The sequence below is a fragment of the Stomoxys calcitrans genome, chromosome 1 (assembly GCF_963082655.1).
Source record: "Stomoxys calcitrans chromosome 1, idStoCalc2.1, whole genome shotgun sequence".
Classification (NCBI taxonomy): Eukaryota; Metazoa; Arthropoda; class Insecta; order Diptera; family Muscidae; genus Stomoxys; species Stomoxys calcitrans.
The window spans coordinates 164,093,292-164,109,251 of NC_081552.1; the positions used below are offsets into that span (position 1 = coordinate 164,093,292).

The window sequence follows — 15,960 nt, forward strand, 5'->3', positions numbered from 1 at the left end:
CGGTGCACAACCTGATATAGCTGCCATATAAACCGATCTGGGATCTTGACTTTTTGAGCCTCTGGAGGTAGCAATTATTATCCGATTTGCCTGAAATTTTGTACGACAGATTCTCTCATGACCATTAACATACGTGTTTATTATGGTCTGAATCGGTCTATAGGCCGATACAGCTCCCATATAAATCGATTTCTCTATTTTACTTCTTGCGGCCACAAAGGGCGCAATTCTTATTCGAATTGGCTGACATTTTTCACAGGTCTCCAACATAAAATTTTATTGTGGTCCAAACCGGACTATATCTTGATATCGCTCTAATGGCAGAGCAAATTTTTTCTTATATCATTTTTTTGCCTAAGAAGAGATGCCGGGAAAAGAATTCGACAAATGCGATCCATCGTGGAGGGTATTTAAGATTCGGGACGGCCGAACTTAGCACGCTTTTACTTGTTAATTACTGAACGCAGACCTTGGGGTGCTTATATTTAATTGTTATCATATTTAAATCGCTCTAGAGTGAAAGTGCTTAACTAATATGAACAAAAAATATATGTAAAAGAGTTGATTTGATTTATAATTTTATTTTGTGTTCTTTAACCAATCATAAAAGTTTGTCAGGTGAACGCAGACTTTATGGGCTATGTGTATGTCGAAAAGCCTTACATAAATAACTGTGCCAAATATCAGCGAAATCGGATAATAAATGTGGCTTTAATGGGCCTAAAACCTTACATTAGGGCTATATATTGGGTTGCCCAAAAAGTAATTGTCGGTAATATAGTAGTAATATAGTCGGCGTTGACAAATTTTTTCAACGGCTTGTGACTCTGTAAGTTACCAGCTGTTACTTTTAGCTTGCTTTAAAAAAAAGTGCGCGAAATTTTGTTTACATTTGTTTGTTTGGCGTCAATTTTAATATGGGTACCACATGTATTGAAAGAAATTCATTTAACAAACCGATTCAACGCTTGTGATATGCACCTTAAACGCAATGAATTCGATATGTTTTTCAAACGAGTCATAGCTGGAGATGAAAAATGGATTGTTTACAACAACGTTAGTCGAAAACGATCATGGTCCAAGCATGGTGAACCAGCTCAAACCACTTCAAAGGCTGATATCCAGCAAAAGAAGGTTATGCTGTCTGTTTGGTGGGATTGGAAGGGTGTGGCATATTTTGAGCTGCTTCCAAGGAACCAAACGATTAATTCGGATGTTTACTGTCAACAATTGGACAAATTGAATACAGCCATCAAGGAGAAGCGACCAGAATTGGTCATTTGTAAAGGTGTCATATTCCACCAGGACAACGCTAGACCGCACACATCTTTGGTCATTCGCCAAAAACTGAGTGAGCTTGGCTGGGAACTTTTGATGCATCCACCATATAGCCCTGACCTTGCACCATCAGACTACCTTTTATTTCGATCTTTGCAGAACTCCTTAAATGGTAAAACTTTCGGCAATGATGAGGCTATAAAATCGCACTTGGTTCAGTTTTTTGCAGATAAAGGCCAGAAGTTCTATGAGCGTGGAATACTAAATTTGGCAGGAAGATGGCAAAAGGTTATCGAACAAAATGGCAATTATATATTTGATTAAAGTTCATTCTAAGTTTTATTAAAAAAGCATTTACTTTCATTTAAAAAATCCGCAATTACTTTTTGGGCAACCCAATACAATAGATAGCTAAAATAGAGTATAATATGATCTTTGAAACCAGCTAAAGCCACAGCAAAACCTAAGTGTACCGTATAAATCACCGAAGATATATGGTTTGGGGAAATTTTCTTTCCAATGAAGTGAGCCACGTGTATAGTTGCAGGTCTCTATAAATTACCTTCAAATTCTTCATAACTGTGGTTTAACATTAATTGATTACTAAAACCTAGTCAAATGGATTTGCCAACTGGATAAAAGGCTTAAGCACACGTCTTAACTAAACACAATAGATCGTTAGAAGCTGTTAGAACACAATTGGGCTACATTAGTTACTTAAAATTTGGCTTCCTATTTTTACTAATTTTTCAGTTTTTCGTTAAAAAAAAACAAAGGTGTCCCTCTAATTTTTCATACACAAAATTTTGATATTATGCATAAAATGCATACAAACAAAAAACCGCCCATTTTTGACATTTTCATAACGTTAATTGTTTCTGTAGCCTACATGGACTAAAAAATTGCTTAAACTATTGATATTATTCTCATTTAACGCGCTTTAGGATCCTTTATTTGTATATGTAGCCGATATGCTTATTTTTTTGCACGTAACTGTAAGAGGGCTGCTATATTGTGGTAGTGACATATACAGACAACCGCCACTCCCTTGACACCTAAAATTATTTTTGTTTCTATTTAATTCATTAGAATTAAACATTTATTTTCCATATTCTTACTTGTTTTCAGTCGGGTGGCAATGAAGATCCCAATGAAGTTCTTTTGGACTCGGAAATGGAAAAAGTTTTTGCCGGTCCTTCTACGCTGAAAGAAAAATTCGATGTAACTACATTCCAGGACACAGTACTTCCACTACCGGGAAGCTTTAAAAATATAGTCAATGGTAAGTGTGTTTTCGGTTTTATTTAAATACAAAGATAATGTAACCATTGCACATGATATTCAAAATAGAATGCAACATTGATCACAATGAACAAAAATTTTTGTTCTGGTGTAGGAATAAGAAATAGAACTTACTGAATTACTTTAATTGGCTATGATAGAACATTTGTTATTAGCTGAACTTAGAAAAGGTTTCCGAGCACCTACATCTTCTACGTTCCTTCTGCTATCTCTGGCACCAAGTTTTGCGGTGTTTCCCACCACTTAATATTTCCGAAGGAGTTTTGGTCGTCCCGTTATGCGGGTACCACAGTGATAGCCTTCAAAAGACTTCATGACCTGGCCAACGCAAACATCGTACAGCTCATACAGTTCGTGGTTCATACGACGGCGTTCCTTTTAATAAATGCAAACTGGTCCATAAATTTTACGAACAATTTTTTTACTCAAACATTCCAAGCACTGCCTCGTCTGTTTTCACAAGTACCTATGCTTCGGAGTTGTATGGTGTAATCTTTGTCTGTCGAGAGGTGGCCTTGTTTCTAAACTGAGGCCACTGCTTAATCCAAAGAAGCATCTGTTTGTCAATATTATTCTTCACTTTATTTCAAATCGGTTACGGCGGTGTCGAAATAGAAAAAAATGCTGTCTATCTCAAAGTTTGAACCGTTGGGTGGAGCGGACGTTCCGTTATTACACTCTGCCAGAATTTTCCTGTAACTCGTAATAGGTCCATATTTAAATCAATCAAGGATAGCTACGATAGTGTTATCCATTAGGCGGTTGATGATCCACGTCTGTTTGCAGTGGAGGGAAGATAAAGAGCCCGGGTGTGGGCTTAGAATGGACTCCAAAGACCAAAAAGATGCGGGGGTGGTATCAGGCCGTAGCATGTTGTCTGCTACTGAAACTTCGAATGGTGGTATGGCTGCTCCAGGCTTCACTGGCCAAGAGACAACTGGTGAGCAGGGGCTTTTGCCGAAGAACCTTTGCTAATGTCGCTATGGACAGTTTAGTGATGGAAGTTGTCGACAAGGGAGAAGAACAAGACTGTATACCTAGGTATAATTGGAGTGGGATAGTCAATGGACTGTAATCAATATACTCCGATGTCCTTACGGAGTTTCCTGGGTCTCCTCCAGTCTCTGACGATGCAGGCTGGTATCGGGGACGATACAGACTAATTACCTCCGGGGATCAACGCTCAATTGAAATGCATCGTTGTGCGCAAAAAAAGATTGGTGAGATCTGGCCAGGTGCAGCACTATATTTAGTCAAGAAGGACCAGTTTCTTGGATACCAAGGATTCCCTCAAATCCTTAATTCATACTTGGGAGACTGGAAGATTGGTAGATTGGGTGAGGCTAATGGTGACCGGAGACATGCAGTATTCGTTCTGAATCCTGACTATTGTCTGGTTTCTACGAATAAATCTTCTCTACTGTAAGGCCGCTTCGGCAGCACTAAATGACCTCCTTATGGCAGGGCGATTTGACGTGGTTCTTATACAGGAACTATGGGTGTGTGGGAGAATGGTTCGTGGACTAAGAATTCCGGGGTTTATGTTTCTCAAGGATACCGGGAATGGGAGACACATAACCGGTATACTTGCAAAGTGTAGATTTTCATCGTCCGTTGCTAAGCACTGAAGATTCAGTAGTAGCCGCCTTCAAACCTTAAGTTGTAGGTTGAAGCCGCTTCTGTAGGGAAGAAGAGCCTCATTGTAGGAAGTGATGCTAATATACATCTGACATCAGACATGGGGAAGTTCGGATGTTTACGAAAGCGGTGAGCTGTTTATAGAATATATTATAAGTTGCAATCTGGCGATTTGTAATAAAGGTGATTAACCGACCTTTATTACCAGGAACAGCCAGGAGGTACCAGACATTACCTTTGCATCGGAAGATATAAGTAGAAGAATATGCGACTGGGATGTGTTGTCTGATCATCGTTATATTAGTTTCAGCCTTCTAGAAAATAATGCAGAAGTGGTCCCTCGGAGGTAAACATTCTATACCATCATCAAGCAGTTGGGTCAGTCGAGTGGAGTTTGCTGTTGACATTTATTTTGTTTGCAGCTTTTCTATCAGCATCCGTACAGTGTCAAATCGCACTTTTCTCGCCTCGCTCAAACGGATGCGAACCCTTGCTGGAACAAGGCAATAATTTGAATCTATATTCGCTCCCCTGATCGATCGTACATATAATACAACGTTATAAATTTGTTTTCTCACTTTTTGATCTGGGGACAACCTTTTGGCTTTGTGAATTTTTTTATATTAAATCTAGCGCTGCTAACTACCATGCGTTTTGCAGCAGCGAAGTCCATTAGCTTAACCCATTAGCGGCTTAATTTTGCGACTGTTTTCCTTGTCCATCTTCGCATAAAATTCTCCCAAAATGATTTTAATACCACGGGCGGGGCGGCCGTCGTATTTCCTCTCTAGGCGCTCGTAGTAAAATATCCTGAGTCTGCTTGTCCTTGTCATCCGTCGGGGCAAGGGCACAAATAAGGCTTATGTTGGAGAAGTTGGAATTTGGCCACTCATACACAGGAGCAATCCTGGATGGCAACTCTAGTTAAGTTCGTCGCCGTTTGGATTGATTGCGACGCCTTTCCCGGATTGAGAGGCTACTCACAAATCGCATTTTTGTTTGCCAGAGTAATCCTTATAGTTTGCCGGGTCCAGGTTACAAGTCCATCGCTCCAACCCCATGGGTTGTGCGGAATCACATGTATCCACCATGGAAAAAATCGGCGCAAATCTACAACATATAGCTCTCATATTTATCTTGCGTCTTATATTCAAAATTTTTTTCCGACATAATTATAAATAATTCCTTACATAATTTTGCATGAGCAGTTCTATTTAATGTCGCAATATGTGCGCTTAATTTCATCAAAATCGGTTCTGATTTAGATACAGCCCGCGTGTATATCTTTCATCCAATGTGCGCTTCTATTGCTGCAATAGCCACAATTTTGGCCCCCTCATTACCAAATATGGTAAGAGGTGTACCGTTTGATATCTCAACATGACAGCCAAGTTTCATCAAAATCGGATTAGATTTAGATATCCCTCTTTTCTATATATTTTATCTTACTTCCGACTTAATGACTGTATACATATGGTCAGCAAGGAAAAAGCACGTTTCGAACATTTGTATACCCACCACCATAAGATAGGGAGTATAATAGATTTGTCATTCCGTTTCCAACACATCAAAATATCCAACTCCGACAAAGTTTATTTCTGATCGTTGTAAAATTCTCTGACTATTTATCAATGTGTCTGACTGTCTGGGAGTCCGTCATTTGTAACCACGCTACAGTCTTTAACAAGCAAGAGCGTGCTTAGTTCGGTCGGGCCGAATCTTGGCCCACCATGGATTCTGCTAAAAATTTATTCAAAATAAATTTAGTTGAAGGCCATAATTTTATTCTACATACCAAACTTTTGTCAAACCAGCAATAACTAAAGCTACTAGGAACCGAACAAGGATGGTCGAGAGACCGGTTAACATGGGAGCAGTACCAGGTTATAGACTGATTTTGACCGTACTTGACATAGTTGTTGGAAGTCTTACCTGATTACTACACCTAAAATGTCAGCCCAATCGAACAACAATTGCGGCTTGTAAGGGTAAGGCTCAAGAAATCAAATCAGAGATTGGTTTTACGGGAACTATATCAGGTTGTGGACCGATTTGGACCGTACTTTACACAGTTGATGGAAATCATAACACAACACTACGTAAAAAATTTCAGCTAAATCGGCCAAAATTACAGCTTCCAGGGGCTCAAAAAGTCAAATCTGGAGATCTGTTTATATGGGAGCTATATCAGGTTATAGACCGATTTAGACCGTACTTAACACAGTTGTTGGAAATCATAACAGAACACTACGTGCATAATTTCAACAAATCGTACAAAAAATTAAGTTTCCAGGGGCTCAAGAAATCAAATCGGGCGATCGGTTTATGTGGGAGCTATATCTAAATCTGAACCGATATGGACCATTTGCAATCCCCGACGGCCTACATCAATATTTAGTATCTGTGCAAAATATCAAATGGGTAGCTCTACGCGTTCGACCGCTGTCGTGATTTTGACAAACGGACGGGCGGACGGACATGAGTAGACCAACTGAGAACGTGGATTATGAAAATATATGTACTTTATGGGGTCTTAGACGAACATTTCGAGGTGTTACAAACGAAATGACTAGATTAGTATACTCCAATCCTATGGTGGTGGGTATAAAAATTGTGATATTGAGTTAAAATTTAATAGACACGTATTTCTTCTATACGTTATTGAAATCGGGCCATATTTGGATATAGCTGCCATGTAGACCGATCTGACGATTTAGGTTCTGACGCCCGAAAAAGCCACATTTTATGTCCGATTTCGCTGACATTTGAAGCAGGAAATTGTACTAGGGGCCCGATATTCAAATCGAATATGGCTTATATCGTTCCATATTTAGCTGCCGTATAGATAGACAGGTGCATTTATCGTCGCATTTCGTTGAAATTTGAAGTAATAAGTTGATTAACCTTCGCGATATCAGAGTCAAATATGGTTCAGATAGTTCTTTATTCAGATATAGCTGCCATATAGACCGATCTGCCAATTAAGGATCTTAAGCACATAAAAGCTGCATATATTACACGATTTCGCTGGTATTTGACACTGTGACTTGTATTAAGCCTCCCGTCATCCGACCAGCATATTGTCCAGTTGAGACTAGGAGTTCTTAGGATCTGAATCAAATATGTTCCAGACCAGCCCCCATTTGCATATTACTATGTATTTGGTAGTGTAATTGTTATAAAAGAGGATGCCAAATTTATTCATGGTGGTGGGTATCAAAACTTCGGCACGGCTGAACATAACACGTTTTTACTTGTTGGCTTTTGTTAAGATCATTGGACCTTTACAATTCTGCTATTATTTAGTTTCGCTAAGCATACGAGATTCCAATTCCTCTGGAGCGTATAAGGTGATTTCTAGTTCTTAAACTGCCTGCAGATGTGCCCGCATTCTAATGAGGGAGTTAAGTTTGTTTCTGTTTCTTCTTAAACCATATTACCATCCAAAAGGGCAATATTATTTATTCAATTTTTTTTTTGGGAACAAATAAATTTATCTTCACATATTGCCACACCAAATCTTTCTCAAGTTTTACAAAGGCTGGAGTAACTGCTCTCGATAACCGACACAATATATCGATATCGTTTTCATAGATGATAAGCATGAATCTCTTTGTGAATATTGTGTCAAGACTATTCACACCTGCATATTGTATAATATTCTCGAGCAGGATATTAAAGAGATCACAGAATAATCTGCCTTATTGTTTGAAACTTTACTTGGTATTAAATATTTTGAAGAAGTTCTATCCTACTGGCAAACGTGTTTCAGCTAGCATCATTTTCTATGGGGATAGCAAACTCAGATATGACTCGAAACACTATTGAACACGGCGCAGTAGTTGAAGAAAAAATGTCTCACTTGAGTCTTTTCCAGTTATGCATCTTTTACCATTATCTGTGATCGGTTCTTTTGCATCCTTGTTCACCACAGCCGAGCCAACAGCTGGGAAAAATGTTCTTCCCATATCCTAAACAAACTACCTGTATCTGTCACGATTTCTTCCTTGCAGGAGGATGTTCCTGTTCCAAAGCAATAGGTTTGATGTAAAATTTTTTGGTATAATTTTCGCACTTCATTCTGACTCCCAAATCATCACAACTTACAAACACTCATGGATTTCTGTTCAAAAGGGAAGATGAAACCTTTTCTATTACTGTGACTGACAGCAGGATAGCTTAGTAAGCAGAATTCTTGGCTTCAGTAGCATTTCGAGACTCCTGGTCGTATTATTGGTTGTTTTGGGGAAGGTTTTTAGTATATAACTATGGATTTCGCTGCAATTTTTTGACATGCGGCGCTGTATCATCGAGACAAGAAGTACTTTCTTCAAAAAATTGGGTCAGTTGATTGGAATATCCCATTGACATCGGTTGCATAACAGGGGAAAACTTCTCAAATATCAATGATGCAAGTTGTAAGCTCAATGATAAGGGCCTTCGTTTTATAGTCGAGTCCGAACGACGTGCTGCAGTTCAACACTCCTTTAAAGAGAAGTTTTTACATGGCATTGTACCTAACAAATGTCTCCAGCATTGGGTCTCTCTGATGGTCTCGCCAGGATTCAAACCCAGGCGTTCAGCGTCATAGGCCGACAAGCTAACCTCTACGCTACGGTGGCCTGTTCCTTAGTTGAATGTTCATGGGCAAAATTTGCATTTGTATATCTGTTGCGTTTGCAGCATTTCGACATCCAGCTTCAATCGGTCGTATGTGTAACTTACTATCACAATGTGGTGAATTTGATATATCTTGCTTGTTCGGGGACAGTATGTAGCCTTGTGCATATCACGATGCTAAAGTTTTTTTTATTCTCAATTCCTTACCTTCGTAAAGGCTTTACTTTCCACCATTGGAAAAAATATGTTTTTCCTTCCGTTAAAGCTCCTTAACCCGTATCAACATCTTTGTTGTTGTTGCTGCTCCTTCTAATCCTTTGCACTTCGTGTAAGGCGGTAATGTTGGTCATGTACTTTTTCAACACATCATTCCTATTTGACATTCTAGGTGTAAATTCCCAAGTCACTGAATTCGTCAACAGCCCCTGTCAAGAATAGAATAGTTCATTTTTCCATTATTTCGTTTCTTTGGAGAATTCTGTATTTTCTACAAAAGCAGGGTACTGCTGCCCCAATACGTCAATCATGTTTATGAACTAAACCACTACGATGATAAAGGATATTATTTTTTCATAATTTAAAGACTATAAAAACATGTGGAGTTCGCGGCACATGCTAGCACAATTCAGAGATGAGAGAGTAACGAAGATTAAGCTGAACTTTGCCAAGTTGAAACCACATATAACCGTTACAAAAAATCCCTCCCTTTGGAGTAATATTAAGCTGGACAGATATTGTAGGAAAACATCAAAATTAAAGGGTGATTTTTTTGAGGTTAGGATTTTCATGCATTAGTATTTGACAGATCACGTGGGATTTCAGACATGGTGTCAAAGAGAAAGATGCTCAGTATGCTTTGACATTTCATCATGAATAGACTTACTAACGAGCAACGCTTGCAAATCATTGAATTTTATTACCAAAATCAGTGTTCGGTTCGAAATGTGTTCATTCACCGTAACGTTGCGTCCAACAGCATCTTTGAAAAAATACGGTCCAATGATTCCACCAGCGTACAAACCACACCAAACAGTGCATTTTTCGGGATGCATGGGCAGTTCTTGAACGGCTTCTGGTTGCTCTTCACTCCAAATGCGGCAATTTTGCTTATTTACGTAGCCATTCAACCAGAAATGAGCCTCATCGCTGAACGGTGAATGAACACATTTCGAACCGAACACTGATTTTGGTAATAAAATTCAATGATTTGCAAGCGTTGCTCGTTAGTAAGTCTATTCATGATGAAATGTCAAAGCATACTGAGCATCTTTCTCTTTGACACCATGTCTGAAATCCCACGTGATCTGTCAAATACTAATGCAAGAAAATCCTAACCTCAAAAAAATCACCCTATATAATATTTACTGATTGGTAAACATTTTCTTTATTTCAGTAAGTCGTAAAAATTTACCAGGTGAACTGAACATAGAAGAACACACGGATTTCGATCATAATAGTGAACCGTCAAATGCTCAAAACTATGATGATATTCCAGAAGATTTCCCACTAGTCTCAGAACGTGCTGGTCATGGAGATCACTCCGTAAGTATCAAAATTTGCAAAACCTTAGGGGTTTCTCCTAATGTTGGTTCGGAATGTATTTTGGGCACAGGACAATTCTGCCGATGAGAAACACGTGCAATTTGGTAAAAAAAAGGCATCTGTTGTTACACCCCCTAATCTAAGTTATGATGAACAACCCAACGACAATTTACACGAACGTAAAAGAAGAAAAAGGTAGGTTTGCAGATAAATCGCAATAAATAATTCCCTATTTTAGTCATTTGTTAGTTCTCAATTCTATTGCTGTTATTGCATTTTTGTGTGTTAACAACTTATCTAATGCTTTCTTTTTGTTGTCGTTCTCGTTGTTCATAAAACAGCCGAATACAGTATTACAGACAACGGAAATTTTCCCATCAAGACAGCGTGGAAGCCAAAAAAGTCTCCGAAGAAAACGGCGATGCCGGCAATCGTAAAATTTCAGCACCGGAAGACGCTGCATTGGAGGTAAGTGGGTAAATCCAACTAAAATATTCAAACCCCTTTTGAGTAATTAATGTTTGTTATAAAATCGTGTTCGTTCCTCAAACATGTTTAAAAATATTTGAAATATAGTTGAGAATAAAAGCAAAACAAACAAGTAAAAGCGTGCTAAGTTCGGCCGGGCCGAGTCTTATATACCCTCCACCATGGATCGCATTTGTCGAGTTCTTTTCCCGGCATCTCTTCTTACGCAAAACAGGATATAATAAAAGATTTGCTCTGCTATTAGAGCGATATAAAGATATGGTCCGGTTTGGACCACAATTAAATTATATGTTGGAGACCTGTGTAAAATGTCAGCCAATTCGAATAAGAATTGCGCTCTTTGTGAGCTCAAAAAGTAAAATAGAGAGATCGATTTATATGGGAGCTGTATCGGGCTATAGACCGATTCAGACCATAATAAACACGTATGTTGATGGTTATGAAAGAATCCGTCGTACAAAATTTCAGGCAAATCGGATAATAATTGCGACCTCTAGAGGCTCAAGAAGTCAAGATCCCAGATCGGTTTATATGGCAGCTATATCAGGTTATGAACCGACTTGTACTTTATTTGAAATAGTTGTTGAAAGTAACAATAAAAAACGTCTTGCGAAATTTCAGCCAAATCGGATAGGAATTGTGCCCTCTAGAGGCTCAAGAAGTCAAGACCCAAGATCGGTTTATATGACAGCTATATAAGGTTATTTACCGATTTGAACCATACTTGGCACAGTTGTTGGATATCGTAACAAAACACGTCGTGCAAAAATTCATTCAAATTGGAAAAGAATTGCGCACTCTAGAGGCTCAAGAAGTCAAGACCCAAGATCGGTTTATATGGCAGCTATATCAGGTTATGTACCGATTTTAACCATACTTGGCACAGTTGTTGGATATAATAACGAAACACGTCGTGCAAAATTTCAGTCCAATCGGATAAGAAATGCGCACTGTAGACGGACGGACGGACATGGCTAGATCGACATAAAATGTCTCGACGATCAAGAATATATATACTTTATGGGGTCTCAGACGAATATTTCGAGTAGTTACAAACAGAATGACGAAATTAGTATATCCCCCATCTTATGGTGGAGGGTATATAAAAAAAAAAACAAGTAAAATCGCGCAAAGTTCGGCCGGGCTGAATCTTACATACCCTCCACCATGGATCGCATTTGTCGAGTTCTTTTCCCGGCATCTCTTCTTAGGCAAAAAAGGATATAAGAAAAGATTTCCTCTGCTATTAGAGCGATATCAAGATATGGTCCGGCTTTGACCACAATTAAATTTTATGTTGGAGACCTGTGTAAAATGTCAGCTAATTCGAAAAAGAATTGCGCCCTTTGGGGTCTCAAGAAGAAAAATAGAGAGATCGATTTATATGGGAGCTGTATCAGGTTATGAACCGATTTGAACCTTATTAGACACAGTTGTTGGATATCATAACAAAATACTACGTGCAAAAATTCATTCAAATCGGATAAGAATTGCGCCCTCTGGAGGCCCAAGAATTCAAGACCCAAGATTGGTTTATATGACAGCTATATCAGGTTATTGACCGATTTAAACCCTACTTGGCACAGTCGTTGGATATCATAACAAAACACGTCGTGCAAAATTTCAGTCCAATCGGATAAGAACTGCGCACTGTAGAGGCTCAAGAATTCAAGACCCAAGATCGGTTTATATGGCAGCTATATCAGGTTATGGACCGATTTAAACCATACTCGGCACATTTGTTGAATATCATAACAAAACACGTCGTGCAAAATTTCATTCCAATCGGATAAGAATTGCGCACTCTAGAGGCTCAAGAAGTCAAGACCCAAGAAAGTTTATATGGCAGCTATATCAAAACATGGACCGATATAGCCCATTTACAATATCAACCGACCTACACTAATAAGAAGTATTTGTGCAAAATTTCAAGCGGCTTGCTTTACTCCTTCGGAAGTTAGCGTGCTTTCGACAGACAGACGGACGGACATGGCTAGATCAACATAAAATGTCGCGACGATCAAGAATATATATACTTTATGGGGTCTCAGACGAATATTTCGAGTAGTTACAAACAGAATGACGAAATTAGTATACCCCCCATCCTATGGTGGAGGGTATAAAAAGAAAAACAAGAAAGACAATTAAAAATATACAGAACATAAAATGAAATGTAAGAAGTAAAAGCGTGCTAAGTTCAGCCGGGCCGAATCTTATATACCCTCCACCATGGATCGCATTTGTCGAGTTCTTTTCCCGGCATCTCTTCTTACGCAAAACAGGATATAATAAAAGATTTGCTCTGCTATTAGAGCGATATAAAGATATGGTCCGGTTTGGACCACAATTAAATTATATGTTGGAGACCTGTGTAAAATGTCAGCCAATTCGAATAAGAATTGCGCTCTTTGTGAGCTCAAAAAGTAAAATAGAGAGATCGATTTATATGGGAGCTGTATCGGGTTATAGACCGATTCAGACCATAATAAACACGTATGTTGATGGTTATGAAAGAATCCGTCGTACAAAATTTCAGGCAAATCGGATAATAATTGCGACCTCTAGAGGCTCAAGAAGTCAAGATCCCAGATCGGTTTATATGGCAGCTATATCAGGTTATGAACCGACTTGTACTTTATTTGAAATAGTTGTTGAAAGTAACAATAAAAAACGTCTTGCGAAATTTCAGCCAAATCGGATAGGAATTGCGCCCTCTAGAGGCTCAAGAAGTCAAGACCCAAGATCGGTTTATATGACAGCTATATAAGGTTATGGACCGATTTGAACCATACTTGGCACAGTTGTTGGATATAATAACGAAACACGTCGCGCAAAATTTCATTCCAATCGGATAAGAATTGCGCCTTCTAGACGCGCAAGAAGTCAAGACCCAAGATCGGTTTATATGGCAGCTATATCAGGTTATAAACCGATTTGAACCATACTTGGCACAGTTGTTGGATATCATAACAAAACACGTCGTGCAAAATTTCATTCCAATCGGATAAGAAATGCGCACTCTAGAGGCTCAAGAAGTCAAGACCCAAGATCGGTTTATATGGCAGCTATATCAAAACATGGACCGATATGGCCCATTTACAATACCAACCGACCTACACTAATAAGAAGTATTTGTGCAAAATTTGAAGCGACTAGCTTTACTCCTTCGGAAGTTAGCGTGCTTTCGACAGACAGACAGACGGACGGACAGACGGACGGACATGGCTAGATCGACATAAAATGTCACGACGATCAAGAATATATATACTTTATGGGGTCTCAGACAATTATTTCGAGTAGTTACAATCAGAATGACGAAATTAGTATACCCCCCATCTTATGGTGGAGGGTACAAAAACTTTACGGATAATTTTTCCATACATTTCTTCTAATGTGCTGCACATTTTTAATTCGATCCTTACTAGATCAACTTTCCCCTTGTCTTTGGAATCGGGGAAATCGGTCCATAGCTATACTTTCAGTTCTTTTAGAGTTAATTGAAAAGCTTTTGAGTAAACAAATGAAGTAATATATATCCGAAAATCGGTAATTAACAGAATTTCAGTCCGGATTCAGGACCAAGCACAGTTGCCTGATGGCTTTGCAAAAAGTTTCTGAGGACTTGAGGGCGAGTATGGACAAGAGAGATATTTCATATTTGGTATTGTTGGGCCATACAAAGGCATACGATACAGTTGACCGGGAGATACTCCTGTTTATGCTTGAGAACTATTTCAATTTTGCTACTGATGCGTGTTGTCTCATACTGTCTTATCTTGCAACTAGATTTCAATCTGTCTATGTTAATGTCACAACGGCAAGTCCGGCAATGATAAAAAGAGGAGTACCTCAAGGGTCCAATACTGTATTCTTTGTACGGCAATGATTTACCGTCTCAAATTAGAAATTACAGCATCCATATGTATGCGGATGGTGTTCAGATATACATAAATGCGCCAGAATCAGATTTTCGAAACTGTATTGTAGAATTTATTTCATTTTAATATTATTTAAATCCCCATGCTTTATATAAGAATACTTTTTCTTTGCGTAGGGCAAGTAAAAAATAAATGCAAATACAATAGAAACATTTTATGTTATCTACAGGTTGGAAATACGATTTGCAATGTTTACAAAGGATTATAGTAAATTACATCGTAGTCCTCATTTGAAAAATGGGAAAACTTCTATGCTGAGAACCATTTTTTGCAAAATATGCTGATATTTGCTAAAACTGTCTGCTGATTTCATATTATTTTTTTACTTTTGAAGCATATCCTTTAGACTTCATATTAATACACATTTTTGACAAATTTTGTAATGAACAAGTGAAAGTTTGTTAAGTTCGGGCGGGCGGAATCTTATAAACCCTACACCATAGAAGACACTTGACACGTTCTTTGAACGACTTTTTAAAATTTATAAAAGATACCTCGAGTTATAAACCGATATGTACCTTACATGTAGTGACTATTACAAGTCATAAAAATAACACGTTTAAAATAAATTATTGCTCCCACTAGAGGTTAGAGAAATGATCTAGTTATATCAGAAGGCTACCGTAGCTCAGAAGTTTTCATGTCTGCCTATGACGCTGAATGCCTGGGTTCGAATCCTGGTGACAATATCAGAAATTTACAGCGGTGGTTATTCCCTCCTAATGATGGCGACACACAGTGGACAAAAATGCAATATTCGAAAATGAAAATTGTTATGAAATCTTTTAATTTTTAATTAAACAAGTAAAATAGTGCTACGTTCGGCCGAATCTTATATACACTTCACCATGGATCGCGTTTGGGAAGTTCTTTGGCAGATATCTCTTTATAGACAACTAAAGGATAATACATAAGAATTGCTATGCTATTTAAGCTTCACCAAGTTATGAACCGATTGGTTTTGCTTTTGGAGACCAAAGTAGAGACCATTGTGCAAAATTTCAGCCAAATCGGAAAAAATTGCGGCTTTTAAGGGCTCAATGGACGGACGGACGGACATGGCTAGATCAATTAAAAATATCGAGACGATCAATATTATATATACTTTATGGGGCCTTAGATCAATATTGCGAGGTGTTATGAACGGAATGAT

General features: G+C 38.4%; 1 protein-coding gene across 10 annotated transcripts in view; it reads left to right on the forward strand.

Annotated features, from left to right (window-relative positions):
• LOC106094741 (anion exchange protein 3) overlaps positions 1 to 15,960 on the forward strand; it is a 189,428-nt gene that overhangs the window by 119,723 nt on the left and 53,745 nt on the right. For all 10 annotated transcript variants that reach the window (XM_059362994.1, XM_059363009.1, XM_059363013.1 and 7 more), the window contains 4 exons: positions 2,407 to 2,560; positions 10,232 to 10,380; positions 10,451 to 10,575; positions 10,722 to 10,848. In XM_059362994.1, coding sequence (XP_059218977.1) covers positions 2,407 to 2,560; positions 10,232 to 10,380; positions 10,451 to 10,575; positions 10,722 to 10,848 — 555 coding nt within the window. The remainder of the gene's footprint in view (positions 1 to 2,406; positions 2,561 to 10,231; positions 10,381 to 10,450; positions 10,576 to 10,721; positions 10,849 to 15,960) is intronic.